The 17,099-nt window shown below is 53.8% G+C and overlaps 1 protein-coding gene and 1 non-coding gene across 2 annotated transcripts; one reads left to right on the top strand and one right to left on the bottom strand.

Moving 5' to 3' along the window:
- The first annotated feature begins 186 nt into the window (after positions 1-186).
- Positions 187-11,233, top strand: ARHGEF19 (Rho guanine nucleotide exchange factor 19). Its single transcript, XM_056123641.1, has 15 exons — positions 187-592; positions 960-1,238; positions 1,396-1,504; positions 1,582-1,658; positions 1,962-2,224; positions 3,005-3,165; positions 3,304-3,456; positions 3,685-3,814; positions 3,963-4,037; positions 4,184-4,273; positions 4,447-4,607; positions 7,608-7,766; positions 7,999-8,078; positions 10,463-10,567; positions 10,900-11,233. The coding sequence occupies exons 1-15, from the start codon at positions 187-189 to the stop codon at positions 11,055-11,057; spliced, it is 2,406 nt and encodes an 801-aa protein (XP_055979616.1). The 3' UTR covers positions 11,058-11,233.
- On the bottom strand, positions 5,214-5,320 carry LOC130032279 (U6 spliceosomal RNA). Its single transcript, XR_008793816.1, has one exon. It is a non-coding gene; the product is annotated as a U6 spliceosomal RNA (small nuclear RNA).
- Positions 11,234-17,099: the final 5,866 nt, after the last annotated feature.

Genomic DNA, 17,099 nt, shown 5'->3' with positions numbered 1-17,099 from the left:
GTTCCAGGCTGGTCACTGGTGCATTGGCATGTGCTGTAAAAGTTGGCATCTGAGTGTGTTTGCACATATCCGCAAGGGCTTGTCTAGGCCTCCAGGACATGGTGGCTCACTGACCAGCTCTGGTATCCTACGCTATCTTTGATTCCTTCTCCCCACAGGTGCAGTGGGTGGCAGAGTGGAAAAGGAATGGACTGTGGACCACCTGCCACACTCCAGGCCCACCTGGCTGGCCCACCTGGCACCGCCTGCCCCCTGGTCGCCGTGTGCCAGGAGGAGAGTCTGTCCTTTGTGGAGTTGCCCGCCCTGCAGCCGCCCAGCCCTGTGTGTCTGGACCTCTTCCCTGTCACCTCAGAGGAGCTCAGGGCTCCCGGCAGCCGCTGGTCTCTGGGGACCCCCGCCCCTCTCCTATGGACATCACCTCCAGGAAGCCCAGACCCTGAGATCAACACCAGCGGGGGCATGCGGCCCAGCAGGGCTGGCAGCTGGCCGCACTGCCCGAGTGCCCAGCCCACAGCACTAGAGGGACCCTGGAGTCCCCGGCACCCACAGCCGCAGCGCAGGGCCAGCCATGGCTCAGAGAAGAAGTCAGCCTGTGAGTCACTTGGCGGGGGGGGGGGGGGGGTAGTGGGATGGAGAGCGGGGAGGCTGCTGGCTCTTTCAGGACCCTTTCAGGACTCCGAATTAACGTTCGTGACCAGGAATGGGCCTTCAGGGGAGGCACATGACTTGTCTGAGATCACACAGTCAGCCAGGGGGAGGGCCCCTTTCCTCCCGTGGTGAGGTCTGGCCTCTCTAGCCCTTGTGCTAGTGTTTCCACTGCCCAGGCACCAGTACCCTCTGAGAACCCAGCTCCTCCCCTGGCATGTGCCCCAGATGCTCAGAAACTCAGGGCAGGAGGAGGCAGGTGCAGGGGAGGGACCATCGGCCGTAGCCTGTGCTCTCCCCCCAACCCTCTGCAGGGCGCAAGATGCGGGTGTACCAGCGCGAGGAAGGCCCTGGCAGCTCTGAGGCCCAGCCGGTTTTCCTTGAGCCTGGCCAGGCCTCTCAGCAGGCCCTGAGCACAGAGGAGCCGAGGCCACTGGAGCTGTCCGGGGCCACCCGGGTCAGCCTGGAGGGGCCAGAGCGGAGGCGCTTCTCAGCCTCTGAGCTGATGACCCGCCTGCACTCCTCCTTGCGGCTGGGCCGCAGCTCAGCAGCCAGGGTGCTAGCCGCCAGTGGCACCACAGCCCCCCGTGAAGGTAACGACCGACCCTCCTCTCTTGGGCCCATAGCACCCACATGCCAGATGAGGGTGGCGATCTGCACTGGACCCTTTGGGTGCTGGTGAGCTGGAGAGTGATGCCCACGACAGGGTCGTTCCTGGGATCATGTAACCTCAGTTCTCGCCCTCCCCAGGGAAAGCCCCCGGAAGGGAGTCGCGCAGTGCTGACATGAGGTTAGACAGTACGGTGATGCCTGTCCCTGCTGACTCGAGCGGGGCCCACAGTGGCTGGCCGGAGCCCAGGTACTGTCACCCACTCCGGACCCGGGTCGGAGGAGAAGTGTCAAGGACGAAGGACGCAGACACTCTCCCTTTTCTAGGCTGGACACGCCGGAAGAGCCGGCTCTGAGTTCTAGGAGCGCGAGCGAGCGGCGCCAGTCACGGTTCCTCCTGAACTGTAGGTGGGAGGGACTGGGGACTTGGGGTGGGGGCGGGGGAGACCCCAGGGACAGTCGGGACACGGGGTGGAGGGCGAGGGTGACCACTGCATCCTCGCTGAGGAGCGCAGCGGCTAGGGCGCGGCCGTGGTGCCCCTCGCGGTGTTTACGGAACGAGTGAGTGAATGAATGAATTCACCGTGCCCTGACATCCGAACCGTCGGAAAGGCTTGCTAAGGGCGGCGGGCCTGGGGCGAGCCGGGAGAAGGCGGGCGCGGCTGGCAGGCGCCCCACGGCTCTGTCCCGACCTTCTCCCCGCCCAGCTGTCCTCTACCAGGAATACAGCGACGTGGCCAGCGCCCGCGAACTGCGGCGGCAGCAGCGCGAGGAGGAGGGCCCGGCGGACGAGGCGGAGGTCGCGGAGGAGGGGCCGGGCCCGCCGCGCACCAACCTCTCCCCCAGCAGCTCCTTCCGTGCGCAGCGCTCGGCGCGAGGCTCCACCTTCTCGCTGTGGCAGGACATCCCCGACGTGCGCGGCAGCGGTGTCCTGGCCACGCTGAGCCTGCGCGACTGCAAACTGCAGGAGGTGGGAGCAGGGACCACCCTAGGGGGCGTGGCCATCTGGAGGGCGTGGCGGGGCGTGGCCCTCCTGTCGGGAGCGGGGAGGGGGCGTGGTCATTGTGTCGGGGGCGGGGAGAGGGCGTGGTCATTCTGTCAGGGACGGGGAGAGAGCACTCTGGCAAGCCAAAGAGAGCGTGACTTGGGGCGGAGTGGGGTGGGGTAGAGGAACTAGGGGGCGTGGCCATAGGGGTGGAGCCACAGGGGGCGGGACCCTGCATGCAGATTAAGCGGGACTGCAAAACTCTGAAGGTGGTCAGGACACCCGGCCTGGGAAACGGAGATGGCAGGCTGGCAGGTGTTCAGACCAGTCAAGGTGCGGCAAGCTGCAAGGCTGCGGGGAGGAGCCCCCAGAACTCCTCTCAGAGACTGGAAGAAGGGATGGGGAAATGGGCGGAGCCAACAAGGAGAGGCCTAGGTTGGAGCCTGGCCAGAGGAGGGAATCAGCCAGGGTCCTGCAAGGTGGGATCAAGGAAAGCAAGGTCAAGAAAGGGTGGAGCCATGAAGGATGGGGGTGACACCTATGTTAAAGGCAGGGTCCGATAGGAGGGGCTAGGAGTGAAATCCCGGGCTCCTCTAGGTTTGAACTGTGCTGATGGTGACAGTTCCAGATCACGGGTGAGGCCAGAGAAGAGATGCGCCTATGTCTCGAGAGTCTCGTCCAGGGCGTGGGGAGGGAGGTTATGCGAGTGGAGGCATCCGTGGAGGACTGATCCAGCCGTGTCAGCCTGCGTCTATCCTTGCCTAGGCCAAGTTTGAGCTGATCACTTCTGAGGCCTCGTACATCCACAGCCTGTCAGTGGCCGTGGGGCACTTCTTAGGCTCTGCGGAGCTGAGTGAGTGTCTGGGGGCGCAGGACAAGCAGTGGTTGTTTTCCAAACTGCCTGAGGTCAAGAGCACCAGTGAGAGGTGAGTGGTGGTCAAACCTGGGGTTGGGGGTCAAGACCAAACCTGTGTGACCAGTCCAGGTCTGAGGGGTGCGTCCAGACTCTGACCCCTCGTTGACGCCTTGCCTTCACCCCCTCCCCATCCCATCCCTACCCCCAGGTTCCTGCAGGACCTTGAGCAGCGCCTGGAAGCAGACGTCCTTCGTTTCAGCGTGTGTGATGTCGTGCTGTACCACTGCCCTGCCTTCCGCCGTGTCTACTTGCCCTATGTCACCAACCAGGCCTACCAGGAGCGCACCTACCAGCGCCTGCTGTAGGCTGGGGTTCTGGAAGGGTGGGGTGCAGATAGTGGGCCAGGCAGGAGAGGGCACAGAACACTGGGGCACCAAGGAAGGGCTGTGCCCAGCATCTGAGCCCAAGGGGAAGGAAGAATGTGCTGAGAAGTCGCTGGAAGAACTAATGGGGTGGATGGGACCAGGAAGCAGGAGCTCTTGGGACCCCTGAATCATTGTGGGACCCCAGGCCATTGCCCATTTTGCAGCCTGGAGAATCCCAAGTTTCCTGGAATCCTGGCTCGCCTGGAGGAGTCCCCCGTGTGCCAGCGGCTGCCTCTCACCTCCTTCCTCATCCTGCCCTTCCAGAGGATCACCCGCCTCAAGATGCTGGTGGAGGTAACCCGGGACCCCAAACCCTGCAGAGGGCTGGGCACAGGCACCCCTAGGGGGCCCTCCACAGACACTTTGGGGGCAGTCCTAGGTGTGCAGGGTCATAGGTGGAGCCCACAGCCAGCTTTGTTGTGCCACTTCTCTTCCCACCTAGAACATTCTAAAGCGGACAGCACAGGGCTCTGAAGATGAGGACATGGCCACCAAAGCCTTCAATGCACTCAAGGAGGTGAGCTCACTTGCATCTGAAGGGTCCCCACCTCCCAGCCTGTCCCTAAAGGACATTTTGGAGTCTCTGGCCCTAAGGCAGGAGTCTGAGGCTGGGCTCTGGGAGGTGGGGTAGGGGCTGCGGGTGACTGACCATGGCCTCCCCAGCTGGTGCAAGAGTGCAACGCCAGTGTGCAATCCATGAAGAGGACGGAGGAGCTCATCCACCTGAGTAAGAAGATCCACTTTGAGGGCAAGGTGCGTGCCCAGGCTGGCGGAACCAAAAGGGGCTCTCCTGCCCACCTTCCCTGGGGCTGCAGACCAGTCCAACTCTTGCTCACATCCTCCAGCCCCTCCCTGCCCAGTGTTCTCTCCGCCTGGGTTCCCCTGAGCCTGACCAGTCCTTCCCATTTACCTGCCCCATCCTCCAGATCTTCCCGCTGATCTCCCAGGCCCGCTGGCTGGTTCGGCATGGGGAGCTGGTGGAGCTAGCACCGCTGCCCGCCGCGCCCCCTGCTAAGCTGAAACTGTCCAGCAAGGCGGTCTACCTGCACCTGTTTAACGACTGCTTGCTGCTTTCAAGGCGGAAAGAGTGAGTCGGGCAGAGTGGGGGGAGGTTGATGGAGAGGGGATCCCTCTCCCCCCCCTCCAAGGAGGTCCCACCAGGGCACCGTGAACCTGGATGCTCCCAAAGGAAAGTTATGGATAAATGTGAGGCAAGGGAAGTCCATTTCCAAGAGCTGAGACCCAAGGTTCACACTGTATGCAGAGGCCTTGAAGCCTCTCTGTGCTTCAGCCAATCAGGACAGAGCTTAAGAACACAATCCAGGAGCCCCAGCTCCATCCTGGCTCATCATGGTTATAGACATTTACTGAGCACCTATTCCGTGCCTAGAATTCTGTGGATTATACCCTTCATTTTTATTTAATTTACAAAGTTTTTGGGGGTCTCCCAAATAACACTTGGGAGGTCCAGGGGCCACTCTGGATGATACTTGGCCCAGAGTTGCTTGAGCTCAGTGCTAGGGATCACTAGGGCCAGGAATTGGACCTGGGGCTGCCACATGCCTGGCATGCACTCAGGGGTTATCTCCTGGGTCTGGAGTCTGCCCTTTCTTTTTTTTTTTTTTTTCCCCCTTTATTTTATTTTATTTTTTTTTAAAGTTGTAGATTTACAATTTTTTGTGCTTTGGTTTCAAAAAATATGGAACGCTTCACGAATTTGCGTGTCATCCTTGCGCAGGGGCCATGCTAATCTTCTCTGTATCGTTCCAATTTTAGTATATGTGCTGCCGAAGCGAGCACGAGTCTGCCCTTTCATCCCCTAAATGTCCCTCTGGGACTAAGCTCCACTGTTCTCATGATCACAGAGTTAGTAAGGACAGGAGCCAGGAGGAGGTCAGATTCCAGGCTTTCAGCCACTCTGCCATCTGCCTATAGAGATTGCCATGGAGGGACATTCAGTGTGAGATTAATACAGGAGAAACAGGGCTGGAGAGATAGTACAGCAGATAGGGCATTTATCTTGTGTGCAGTCAACCCAACTTCTATCCCCGGCATCCCACGTATCCCTTTGGGCACCATCAGGAGTAATTCCTGGCTGCAGAGCCAGGAGTAACCCCTAAGCAGTACCAGGTGTGTCCCAAAAACAAAAACAGAAAACAAATACAGATACAGAAAACAAATACAGAAAAAGGGTTGGCATATGCCAGGCATAACAGTATTGGCTATGATTGTTATTCACTTGGGATGAGGGCAAGACTTCAAGACTTCCTGAATGCAGCAAGCCTTCGACTTGATGGGACGAAGGATTAATATGCTATGGGGATCATTTCTGACTAAACCCTTTTTTGTAACCAGACCCTTTGATAGGTGCAGAGGACATAGAGATGAAGGGAATTAGATGTCAGCTTGGAGGAGCTCTCAGACCAGTTAATGTACATCCTGATAGCACCCCTTTAGGTTTTGATGGAAAGGTGTACAGGTACTATAGCATCCCTGGTTGTTGGATGAAAATCAGTGAGCTTTCACAAAGGAAAGGACATTTGAAGGATGGGTTTTGAAGGATGTGTAAGGGTTTTCCAGGTATAATGGACTTGAAGGGGGGATAGCAAAGTCATAGAAGGCGTAAAACAGTGTGTGGGGGATGATGAAGCCTATTTGTAGAGAAGAAGGGCAGGAAAGGGAAGGGAAGTGGGGAGTCATAGTAAAGAGTGGAATTTTTTCTCAGGGCAGGTGAGAGCATAGAAAATTTTAATTTTTATTAAATCACTGTGAGGTTCACAGTTACACGGTTGTTCATGGTTGGGTTTTGGTCATTTAATGTTCCAACACCCTTCCATTCACCATACATTTCCCGCCACCAATGTCCCCAGTTTCACTCCATCAGTCCCCCACCCCCAGCCTTCCTCTATGAATGGCATTTTTCTTCTCTCTCTCTCTTTCTCTTTCCTTCTGGGCATTGTGGTTTGCAGTATAGGCATCTCCTTTCAGCATTCAATTCTTGTCTAGAGTGATCATTTCCAACTATCATTGTCATAGGGGTCCCTTCACTATCCTAAATGCCCTCTCTCCACACTAGCGGCAAGCTTCCAACCACGGGCCAGTCCTCCTGGTGAGCACAGAAAATTAATCAGTGACATTTTACTCTTTTTTTTTTTTTTTTTTTTTTTGCTTTTTGGGTCACACCCGGCGATGCTCAGGGCTGACTTCTGGCTCTGCACTCAGGAATCATTCCTGGCGGTGCTCAGGGGACCATATGGGATGCTGGGAATCAAACCTGGGTCGGCCGCATGCAAGGCAAATGCCCTATCCACTGTGCTATTGCTCCAGCCCCAGTGACATTTTATTCTTGGCCAATTTGGAGGATAGTCTAAATTGGAAAGACCAGAGGTTCTTACAGTTGTCCAGGTGCAGTTGGATGATGTAGAAGTGGTAAGGACCTCAGAGATACATGAGTTCTGTGGACTGTGAGGGGATAAAACAGATGTATCTATTAATATATCAGATATATTAACATGACATAGCTGTTAATTTTGGGTGAGAAGAAGTGGTAAGATAATGTGAGGATTACTGCCGATTTTCTTCGTGGGCAATGTGGTGGCATCTCTTGCGGGAGTGTGGACAGTGAAGGGGATCTGCTTTGGAGCTAGAGATACTGGGTTTTGCTTTGATGAGTTGAGATAAAGGATCCTCTGGTACATTGGCTCCCCACCCACCCATTCTTCCCCCAGTATTTCCTGAACTTGGACTCCAGGTGAGGTAGGGCACTGGACTCCAAGAGCCAACAAGAGTAAAAGTTCAGCCTTTCATGCCAGTTAGAGTCAGATCCCAAACAATCCATAGATCTTTTCAGGGAGGCTGAGTCTCTCACCTCCCGCCTGGCAGTAAGCTGGCAGGAATGGAATTAATTCCCACTTCCTCTTGGGTCTTTGCTGGCTACTGGGGAGCCAGTGCTGTGCAGAGCCAAGTGTCCTTGAGAAGTTGGTAGAGGTCAGATGGCCCTTTCACTCCGCTTCTAATCAGATCTTACCTGGGGAGGAGGGAATGGGGCTGGGCCCAACCCCCGCTAACCTCCTGCTTGGTCCTGCAGGCTCGGCAAGTTTGCCGTTTTTGTCCATGCCAAGATGGCTGAGCTGCAGGTAAAAGACCTGAGTCTCAAGCTCCAGGGCATCCCCGGCCACGTGTTTCTCCTTCAGCTCCTCCACGGGCAACATGCCAAGCACCAGTTCCTGCTGAGGGCACGCACAGAGTGAGTGAGCCTGGGGCTGGGGGATCCCCTGCACCTCCAGCAAAGACTCAATTTATTCTCTCTGGCTTGAGGAGGGAGGCAGAATGCAGGACCTGGGCGGGGCTGGCATCCTGGAAGCTCCAGCTCTGCTCCTTTCAGCTTGGGAGAAGGGCTTGAAGCTGGAAGCCAGACCCTGGATGGGAGCATGGCTTCTGCACTGCTGGATGTCCCAGCTTAGCCTCCCTCTCCCTAGAAGTGAGAAGCAGCGGTGGATCTCAGCCCTGTGTCCCTCCAGCCCCCAGGAAGACCAGGAGATCATCAGCGAGGGGGAAGGTAGGAAGCTGCCCACCCCCAAACTCCAGGTCTGGGTACCTCACTGCTCTTCTCCTTCCCTCCCTCCTCGGGATCATGTTGCCAGCTGAGTGAGTTGGGGAGAAATCACACAGGCCCAGGCAGTCAGGGCTGGCTCTACAGAGCCCAGAAGGATGGGGCAGGGCACAGGCAGGAATATCCAGAAATGACAATGTCTTTTATTTCCTCCTGATCCCCCCTCCTCAGAAGCCCACTTGACACGTTAGAAAACAGAGGCACAGAGAGGCAAAGGAATTCATCTAAATGTCCTCAGCTAGTAAGAGGCGGAATAGGAGCCTAAGCCTGAACCTTGTGGATCTTTGCATCACTTGCACAGGGGACCAGAAGTGGCCTGGCGGGGTGGGGAGTGTTGGGGGGAAAGGGAGGGAGTGTGGGGACCCAACAAGGGCCTTCTTCAGGTCCCTCCTAGGTGGTTCATCAGTAGAGTACTTGCCTTGCATACGAGAGGGAGAGAGAGAGAGAGAGAGAGAGAGAGAGAGAGAGAGAGAGAGAGAGAGAGAGAGAGGGGTGTCATGTGGTACTGGAAAGCCAGGATACTGCCTCGTCTTAGAGGACCTTGATACTGAGGGCACTAGGCAACTATTGAAGAGTTTTGAGGTGGGGAATTGGAGCTGAGCTGATGAGGAAGGCGACAGCTCCTTTCGGCTTCCTACCCCTCTCGATAGGGGGCTTTGCATATACCTGTATTTTACTTATTTACCTATTTACTTATCTTGGGGTTTGGGGCCACACCTGAAAGTGCTTAGGACTTACTTCTGAATCTGGACTTAGGGGTCATCCTAACACTGAACACTATTCAGGGTTCATATGCAGTGCCGAGGATCAAACCAGGATCAGCTCTATGCAGGGCCAGAGCCTTAGCCCTGTACTTATCTCTTTGGCCCCAGCTTTTATTTAATCCACACAACAGCTGGGTTAGGTAGACCCCTAGGATATCCAAAAATGTGAAGTCACTCACTCAAGGTTACACAGCCAATAGGTGGCAGAGCTGGGCTTTCTGCCAAGCCCGTTGTTCTCCCAGCCCCCCTTGCATGCTGGGGACAACTGTGGACTTGGACTGGAGCAGATTCTCAGACTTGAACTAAGAGTATGGGTCAGGAGTTAAGCCCTGAGCACAGCTGGGTGTGCTCCGGCACCTCCTCCCCCCCAAAAAAGGGTCCTTTTTGGGCTGGAAGGTGGACCTTCCACTCCAAAATGAGGGGGTCTGGGAAGGTTCTTGAAGAGTGAAGAGAAGCAGTCAAAAGAACCTGGGATCTAGGGCTGGAGTGACAGCACAGCGGGTAGGGCGTTTGCCTTGCACGCGGCTGACCTGGGTTCGATTCCCAGCATCCCATATGGCTCCTGGCCAGGAGTAACCTCTGTGCATCGCTGAGTGTGACCCAAAAAGCAAAAAAAAAAAAAAAAAAAAAAAAAAAAAAAAAAAAAAGAACCTGGGATCAGCCTTCTGGGAAGGAGGCAAGCCAGTACAAAGGCCCTGAGGCCCTGAGGCAGGAAGAAGCTTCTAGCACTGGGGGAACTGCAGGGTGACCAGTACAACTGAGCTTCCTGAGGGAGATGGGCAGGAGAAGCAGAGAGAAGGTCAGATTGTGAGGAGGACTTAGAATTTTATGCTAAGAGGAGTGTAAGCCTGGAGGGTCTGGGGTGGGGACCAGCAGTGGGTGGGGGAACTTCCCAGAGGTGCAGTGGCCTGGGGCTGCTCCCAGACATACTCAGCCTGGCAGCTCCATTTCCAGGGAAATGTTGATACGATTCTGCTTTTACAGAGAGGTTCTGGGGGCCCCCAGGGCTGCACCCCGTGGACTTAAGTAGCCAGGAAGTGCTAGGGATTGAATTGGTCCTTTGAGTTTTCTCCTGCTCCCTTGAGTCACACCTAGTGGCCAGAGATGCTCAGGGATGCCCCTCAGCACAGTGTTTGATGGGGTCCATGCAGTGTCAGGGCTGGAGCCAATCCCTGTGTGCGAAGCATGTGATTCCCAGAGCGTGTGGGGTGGGCTGAAGTTCTTGTTGAAAAGATGGAATGAAGTAGAGCCAGGGGACTTGTTGCTGTTTTGTGAGGCTCTCTGGGGGTACTTGGACACCGGCCTGGAGGTCAGGGCAAGGTGTTGGATGGAGCCTGGAGCTGGGGAGGAGAGACCTGGGCCCAGCAGCAGTAACTGAAGTAGGGAGGGACGGGATTCTCCTGGGGCTGGTATTTAGAGTTCGACAAGTGGGCTCAAAGGAAGGGACAGAAAGAAACAACCATGGTCACCCTCCAGGCCCCTCCTACCTCCTTCTCCCTTCCCTACCCCATCCCTGCCACGTCCAGCCCTGGGGCCCTTCCTCACCTCCCTACCCTGGGCTATCAGACCGCCCCCAGGTTCAGTGTGTGAGGACATACAAGGCATTGCAGCCAGACGAGCTGACCTTGGAGAAGACAGACATCCTGGCAGTGAGGACCCGGACGAGTGATGGTGAGAGGGGCCTCCCCCGAAGGTCAGGGGGTGGGAGGAAAAGGCTGGATGACTCACATCCCCGGAAAAGGTTGTGCAAGGTGGTTCCACCATCGCATGCAGGAAGCAAGTTAGACAAGAGGAGGAACTTCCTGCCTGGAAAGAGGTGGGGGGCCGTGGGAAGTAGCCTTCTCAGAGAGGCCGTCAGAAGAGGGCAGGAGTGCAACTCGAGTCCTTCCTGGAGGCCGGGGTGTCCAGATGTCACCTGAGCTCAGGGGTGCAGGTGAGGCTCACCTCAGCGCATGCCGTCCCTGCTGTGCTCATGATGGTGTTCCTGGCCTGTATGTCCCTAGGCTGGCTGGAGGGCGTCCGCCTGGCAGATGGAGAGAAGGGCTGGGTGCCCCAAGCCTACGTGGAAGAGATCAGCAGCCTCAGTGCCCGCCTCCGGAACGTGAGGGAGAATAAGCGGATCACCAGTGCCACCAGCAAATTGGGGGAGCCCCCCACCTGATGGGCAGCCTTGCTCCGGCATCGGCTCTGGGCCAACTCCCGGACAGGCCTGGAAGTGCCTGCTGGATCCTCACACTGCAGGTCACCGCTGCTGGGACATCTGTCCTCTGCTCTTGGCATTGTAAAGACAGGCTGGAACAGGAGGGGATGTGCCCCCCAAAGGCCTGGAGGGGCTCCCCTGTCCTCACACATCTTGATGTTGCATTTCTGGACTGAGGACAGTGTCTTCCCCCGGCACAGGGTTCCCAGCAGGTGACCTATGGCATCTAACAAGCATGGGCATTGTCTCCCTTCCTGCCCTTGACCCTGTCCGACCATGAGTCCCTTTGGCAGGACCCTGGCTGGAAAGGGTATGGTGTGCTGGGGAGACGGCCTTCTGGCCAGAGCCTGCCCAGGCCCAGGTTCCCGTGACTTGCCTGTGATAAACTCCCATCACCCTTTGCTTGGAGCATCTGGCCTCTGATGCCACTCGGCCCCAGGCCCCCCTCCCCAACTAAATATCAGGAGGGTCTCCGGCTGCTTCCTAATGGGAATTTATCCTTCTGTAGGGCTCACATCTCCATTCTAGAGGAGGGTGAGAGAGGGACTGTATATAAATCAGGCAGCTTTTTGTGATAACGAACAAAACACCAGGTCTAAATAAGCTTAAATATTAAAGAGATGTATTCGCCCTGGTAGCTGTTCCTTATGTCTCTGAAACCGAGGATACAGAGTTGAAACAATAGTACTGTATTCTTTCACAGGTCTAGAGGCCTAAAGTCCGAGAGAAGAACTGGGTCTGGTCCAGATGTTGGCCAGGTGCTCATGCTGCAGGGGAGATAGGATGGTGGGGGGCTTCCTCTCTGCTCCTAGGCCTCTGGTGTGGTTACCAGCACTACGGGGGTGGCAGTCATGTCCATGGCTCCCTGACTGAATTGTCTTAGCTGTGCATCTGTCAGATCTTCTTCCTCCCTTTTTGTGAGGACACCTGTAATTACATTGGGGGCACACCCAGATAATCTTATCTTCTCATAATACGTAAACCCATGTGCAAAACACTTTCCTTTGTCCTGGAAGAGAATATTCACAGGTTCTAGTGATGAGGGAATGGGTAGCTTTGTGGGGGACTATTTCTTCTTCCTCTAAAGTTCTCATAACTGAAATCTAGAGGCAGTATGGGCTTCAGGCAAGCTTTGATCCAGTGGTTCATGGGTGTCGCTACCAACGCAGCTCTGTACATTTCTCTTTTGTTGTCCTCGGTTTTGGCTTCAGTCCAAGGTTTCCAGGGGCTTCTTCATTTATATCTAATATGGACACAGAGAATTGTCTCTGAGCTCATTTGTTCTAGTCAGAACCCCAGGATATTTTCTTTTTTTAAAAAAAATATTTATTATTTTATTTTATTTGTTGCTCTTGGGTCACATTCAGGGATACTCAGGGGTTATTCCTGGCTCTGCACTCATAAATTGTTCCTGACAGTGTTTGGGGGACCATATGGGATGCTGAGGATTGAACACAGGTCAGCTTTGTGCAAGGCAAATGACCTACCCTCTGTACTATCGCTCCAGCCCTCCAGGATGCTTTCTGATTGGACCAACTTGGTCCAATGTGAGCATCTCTTGTGACCATCGCTGAGTTGTTCACCAAGGCCTGTGGGTGATGTGAGCTAATAGGTTACGGGATTTATTATCACTGGGATCAGACTGAGGAGTTGTCTCTCCTGGAACCCCAAATGAAATGTGGTGGCTGCTGCAAAGGAGGGGAAGGTGCAGGGGAGACCAGTTATTATTGAAATTCAAGTGTCCCAGAAGAGTGAAGAGTCTGGGAATACTGACTGTGGAGATGAGGAGATGTGTGGGGAGAGGGGGGTCTCTCAGTCGTCAAAGGGGAGTTGTGGGGCAAAGAAAAGAGATTAGTTGGGGTTGATCTAGAGGGCAAATGTGAGGGTTTGGGGAGAAAGCCAGACAATTGAAGAGGCTTTAGGATATGGCTTTTTAGTAAGAGAAGGTAGATGGAGTGTTGGGTAAATCCATTTAAATTTGTACATTTCAATTTGAACTCTGGTTCACACATTTATACCATGTGACTAAACACACACACACACACACACATATGCACACAACACATCCCTTTTTATTTTTATTTTTTTAAATAATTTATTTATTTATTGAATCACTGTGGGAAAAGTTAAAAAGCTTTCAGGTTTAGGTCTCAGTCATGCAAATATCAAACACCTTTCCCTTTACCAATACTTATTTCTTACCACGAAGAACCCCAATAAAAACCCCACCCCCCACCCCTCCCAGTGCCTGCGAGGCAGATGAATTCTAGTTGACACTCTATCTGCTTTGGTTAGATTCATTGTTTCCATAAAAGATGCACCACTATTATTTTAGAGTTTACCGCCTCGCCCCAAATCAGACATGCTGAGAAAGCATTGTGAAGTGATTCGCTTTCTACAGCTGGGTTCAAGAATTAAATGTTGGTTTTGGATTTCCGCTCTTTTGCTAATTAACCCTGGAAGTATTTCTACTGAGAGTCAGATAATTAAGAGATTGGTTTCTGTGCTCTGGAGTTGTGGCCATGCTGGAGAGCCGCTCGTGGGGGGCAACTGGCGGCCTCGGTAGGGCATGAAGGACTGGAACGCCCCCTTCCCATGAGGTTTTAGTCGCCCCCACACTCCCCGGCTCACACCTGCTCTCCACAAGGCACCCATGTGGCCGCCATCTTCTTTCCAGAGAGGAGAGGGTGAATGGGGCAACACCCTTTCCCCTCCGGGCAGACATGATGGCCTGGATTAACTCATAGTCCATTCACTTTTCTGCTCCAAGCTGCTGGGTTCTGCATTAAGTCCTTGTGCTTCTGGGGCTGTGGCCGTGCTGGAGAGTCGCTCGTGGGGGGCAACTGGTGGCCTCGGTAAGGCGTGAAGGATGGACGGGAACGCCCCCCTTCCCATGAGGTTTTAGTCGCCCCCACACCCCCGGCTCACACCTGCTCTCCACAAGGCTCCCATGTGGCCGCCATCTTTCTTTCCAGAGAGGAGAGGGCGAATGGGGCAACACCCTTTCCCCTCCGGGCAGAACACATCCCCTTTTAGATTCATAGAGAAGCTGTAAAGATTGCACAGAAAATCTCATACACCCCTCCCCATTGTCTGAGTGGTTAACATCCTTCAGGACTTGGCAGCATCTGTCAAAATTAAGAAACCAACACTGGGACAGTGGTGTGGGTCAGTCTGCATTACAGACCAGAGGCTAATAAGATCACGAGTTTGATTGTGATGCACCACCCCACATGCTGAGTGCAATCTCTGGGTCACCATAAAGTGTGTGATCTCCAGCGAGCTCCACAACCAAGGTCCCCGGTCATTGCAACAACAGAAAGGGGAGGGGCTTGCTGTCCAAACCTGTGCTTGCCCTCAAACATACGTCTTCTTGCTCCTCTCTCTGTTTCTGCTTTTTCCTCTCTCAAGAAGCCTTTGCTCTTGGGGCTGGAGTGATAGCACAGCGGGTAGGGCGTTTGCCTTGCACGTGGCCGACCTGGGTTTGCTTCCCAGCATCCCATATGGTCCCCTGAGCACCACTAGGAGTGATTACTGAATGCAGAGCCAGGAGTAATCGCTGTGCATCGTCGGGTGTGACCCCTCTCCCAAAAAAAAGAAGCCTTTGTTCTCTCTTAAATATGTATTTCTGTCTCTCCCCTCACATCCTTCTAAGTAAGTTTCATTCTGTAAAGACTATCTTGATGCCCGAGCAATAGTACGGCAGGTAGGGTGCTTGCCTAGATGCGACTGACCTGGGTTTGATCCCCGGCATCCCATAGGTTCCCCCAAACACTGTCAGGAGTGATTCCTGAGTGCAGAGCCAGGAGTAGCTCCTGAGCAATGTCAGGTGTGACCCCAAAACAAAAGAAAACCCCCAAAACCAAAAAGCCAAAACTACCTTGCCTCAGAATTTCACCTCCTCTTAAAATTCTTTTCTGTGAGGGGAAAGGCCACAGACCTGGGTCACGAGTGCTGGGGTTAGGACAGACTGACTTTCCTGCAAAGAGCCATACCTCGTTCCCACCTGGCTCCACAGCTCTCCACAGGAATCAGGGGGTCTAGATGATCCCCGTGTAGAACAAACAGATTTTCTGCGCAGCTTGATGGCTGCCTCGTGGGGCTGGTGGGACATGAGTATCCACGCCTTGTGGGTGCTCCCAGAAGACTTCACCAGTCCTGATCCATGCCTGGCATTTCCTTTAGCACTGGTGGGTCGTACAGAGATGTGGAACAGAGGTGGATGCACTATGTTTTCTAGACTCCCTCCCTCACTCCCTACTTTACTGAGCCACCAGCCACATGAAGAAACAGCCTAGTCACCAGCCCTGAAGTAGCCCCAAAACACAATGACCACATCCCTTCTGCGATGCAAATACTGAGATCTTTGGATATGGAGAAAACCAAGGCACTGCCCAGAAAAGGAGGCACAGCCAGAGAAGGGTGGAACCCTCAGGAAAGAAAAAGCTTCCAGAGAATTTAAAGGTCATGATAAAGGTATGAGAAAACCATCAAGAATCCAAAACTTTCCCCTTTAACTGTACCCTGGCATTAGACTCTTACTCAGGCAGAGGCAGCTTGGAAAAACTATATAAAACCAGCCTTGGAAAGGCTTGTGTGAGCATTTGCCACACTGGAGATTCATCTGCATCTCCACCTGAGACGTGTACTCTCAGCAAGTCTCTCTCTCTCTCTCTCTCTCTCTCTCTCTCTCTCTTTCTCTCTCTTTCTCTCTCTCTCTCCTCTCCCTTCTCCCTTTCCCTTCTTCAGCCCTCTCTCTCCACTCATATTTCTCTAAATAAAACTATTTTACTTGATCACTTGACATCCCATTACTCATCGATTTGCTCGAGCGGGCACCAGTAACATCTCCATTCGTCCCTGTCACGTGCTAATGTAGCCCAATGGCGTCTGCTCATTCTAGGAACATGAAGAGCCTCAAACCAATCGTTCAGGGTCTTGACGAAGAAGTCTGACCATCTCATAGGTGGGCGGCCACGTGGTCTTTTGACGTCCCATGGAATCCAGTCGTTAATGGCTCTAGTCCAGCGGTCATCTCCAAATCTCATTACGTGTCTAGCCCATTTTACTTAATTTAAAAAAAAATTGGGAAACACACACTAACCCCAATATTAGTCATTTTCAGTCCATACCTGTTAACTGCAGGCATCACTCAGTTCCACTGATTTTTCCACCACTGTCTTTTCTCTGTCCCAGGAACCCCAGATCCCACATTGTTCACAGTCATCAGCCTCCTCTCTCCTCTAGTCTGGGATTGTTTCTCAATTTTTCCTCAGTTTTCTCGACCTTGATAATGTTGTGGAATTGTAGTCAGTGCTGGTTAAACTGTTTCTGTTTGCATGATTGGATTTTTTGGTTTGCTTGTTTTAGGCCACATCCAATGGTGGTCAGGAATGACTCCTTGCTCTGTGCTCAGGGATCACTCCTGGTGGGGTTCGGGGAATCATATGGGGGTTTGAGTATCAAACCCAGGTCAGCCATAAGTCAGGTGATTGCCCTTCTCGCTGTGCTATTACTCTGGCCCTTCTGGGTGTATCTGATGGTTTTCTTCCTGATTATATCAAAGTTTCAGTCTCGAGAGATGAGTACCAGAGGTGGAGTGCCCTCCTAATTGTCCACTCTCAGACGCTCATGCACGCACATGGCTTGATGCTGGGAGTACTGGGTTTGTTTTTTTTTTTTTTGCTTTTTTGGGTCACACCCGGCGATGCACAGGGGTTACTTTTGGCTCATGCACTCAGGAGTTATTTCTGGTGGTGCTCAGGGGACCATACGGGATGCTGGGATTTGAATCTGAGTTGACCGCATGGAAGACAAACGCCCTACCCACTGTGTTATCGCTCCATCCCTGGGGGTACTGACGTTGATGCCAGGGCTGGCTAGTGGCTATTGCTCTTTGCTGCGTGCTCACTGTGTCCTTCTTTATACCCTGTTCCGAGGAGTGAGAAGAGCCCATGCTAAGTGGCCCCACTCTCCAGATGATATACATATGAGATATCACAT

This window comes from Sorex fumeus, unplaced genomic scaffold, assembly GCF_029834395.1.
Source record: "Sorex fumeus unplaced genomic scaffold, SorFum_2.1 ptg000047l, whole genome shotgun sequence".
Lineage (NCBI taxonomy): Eukaryota > Metazoa > Chordata > Mammalia > Eulipotyphla > Soricidae > Sorex > Sorex fumeus.
This window is presented reverse-complemented; position numbering and strand designations above follow the sequence as displayed.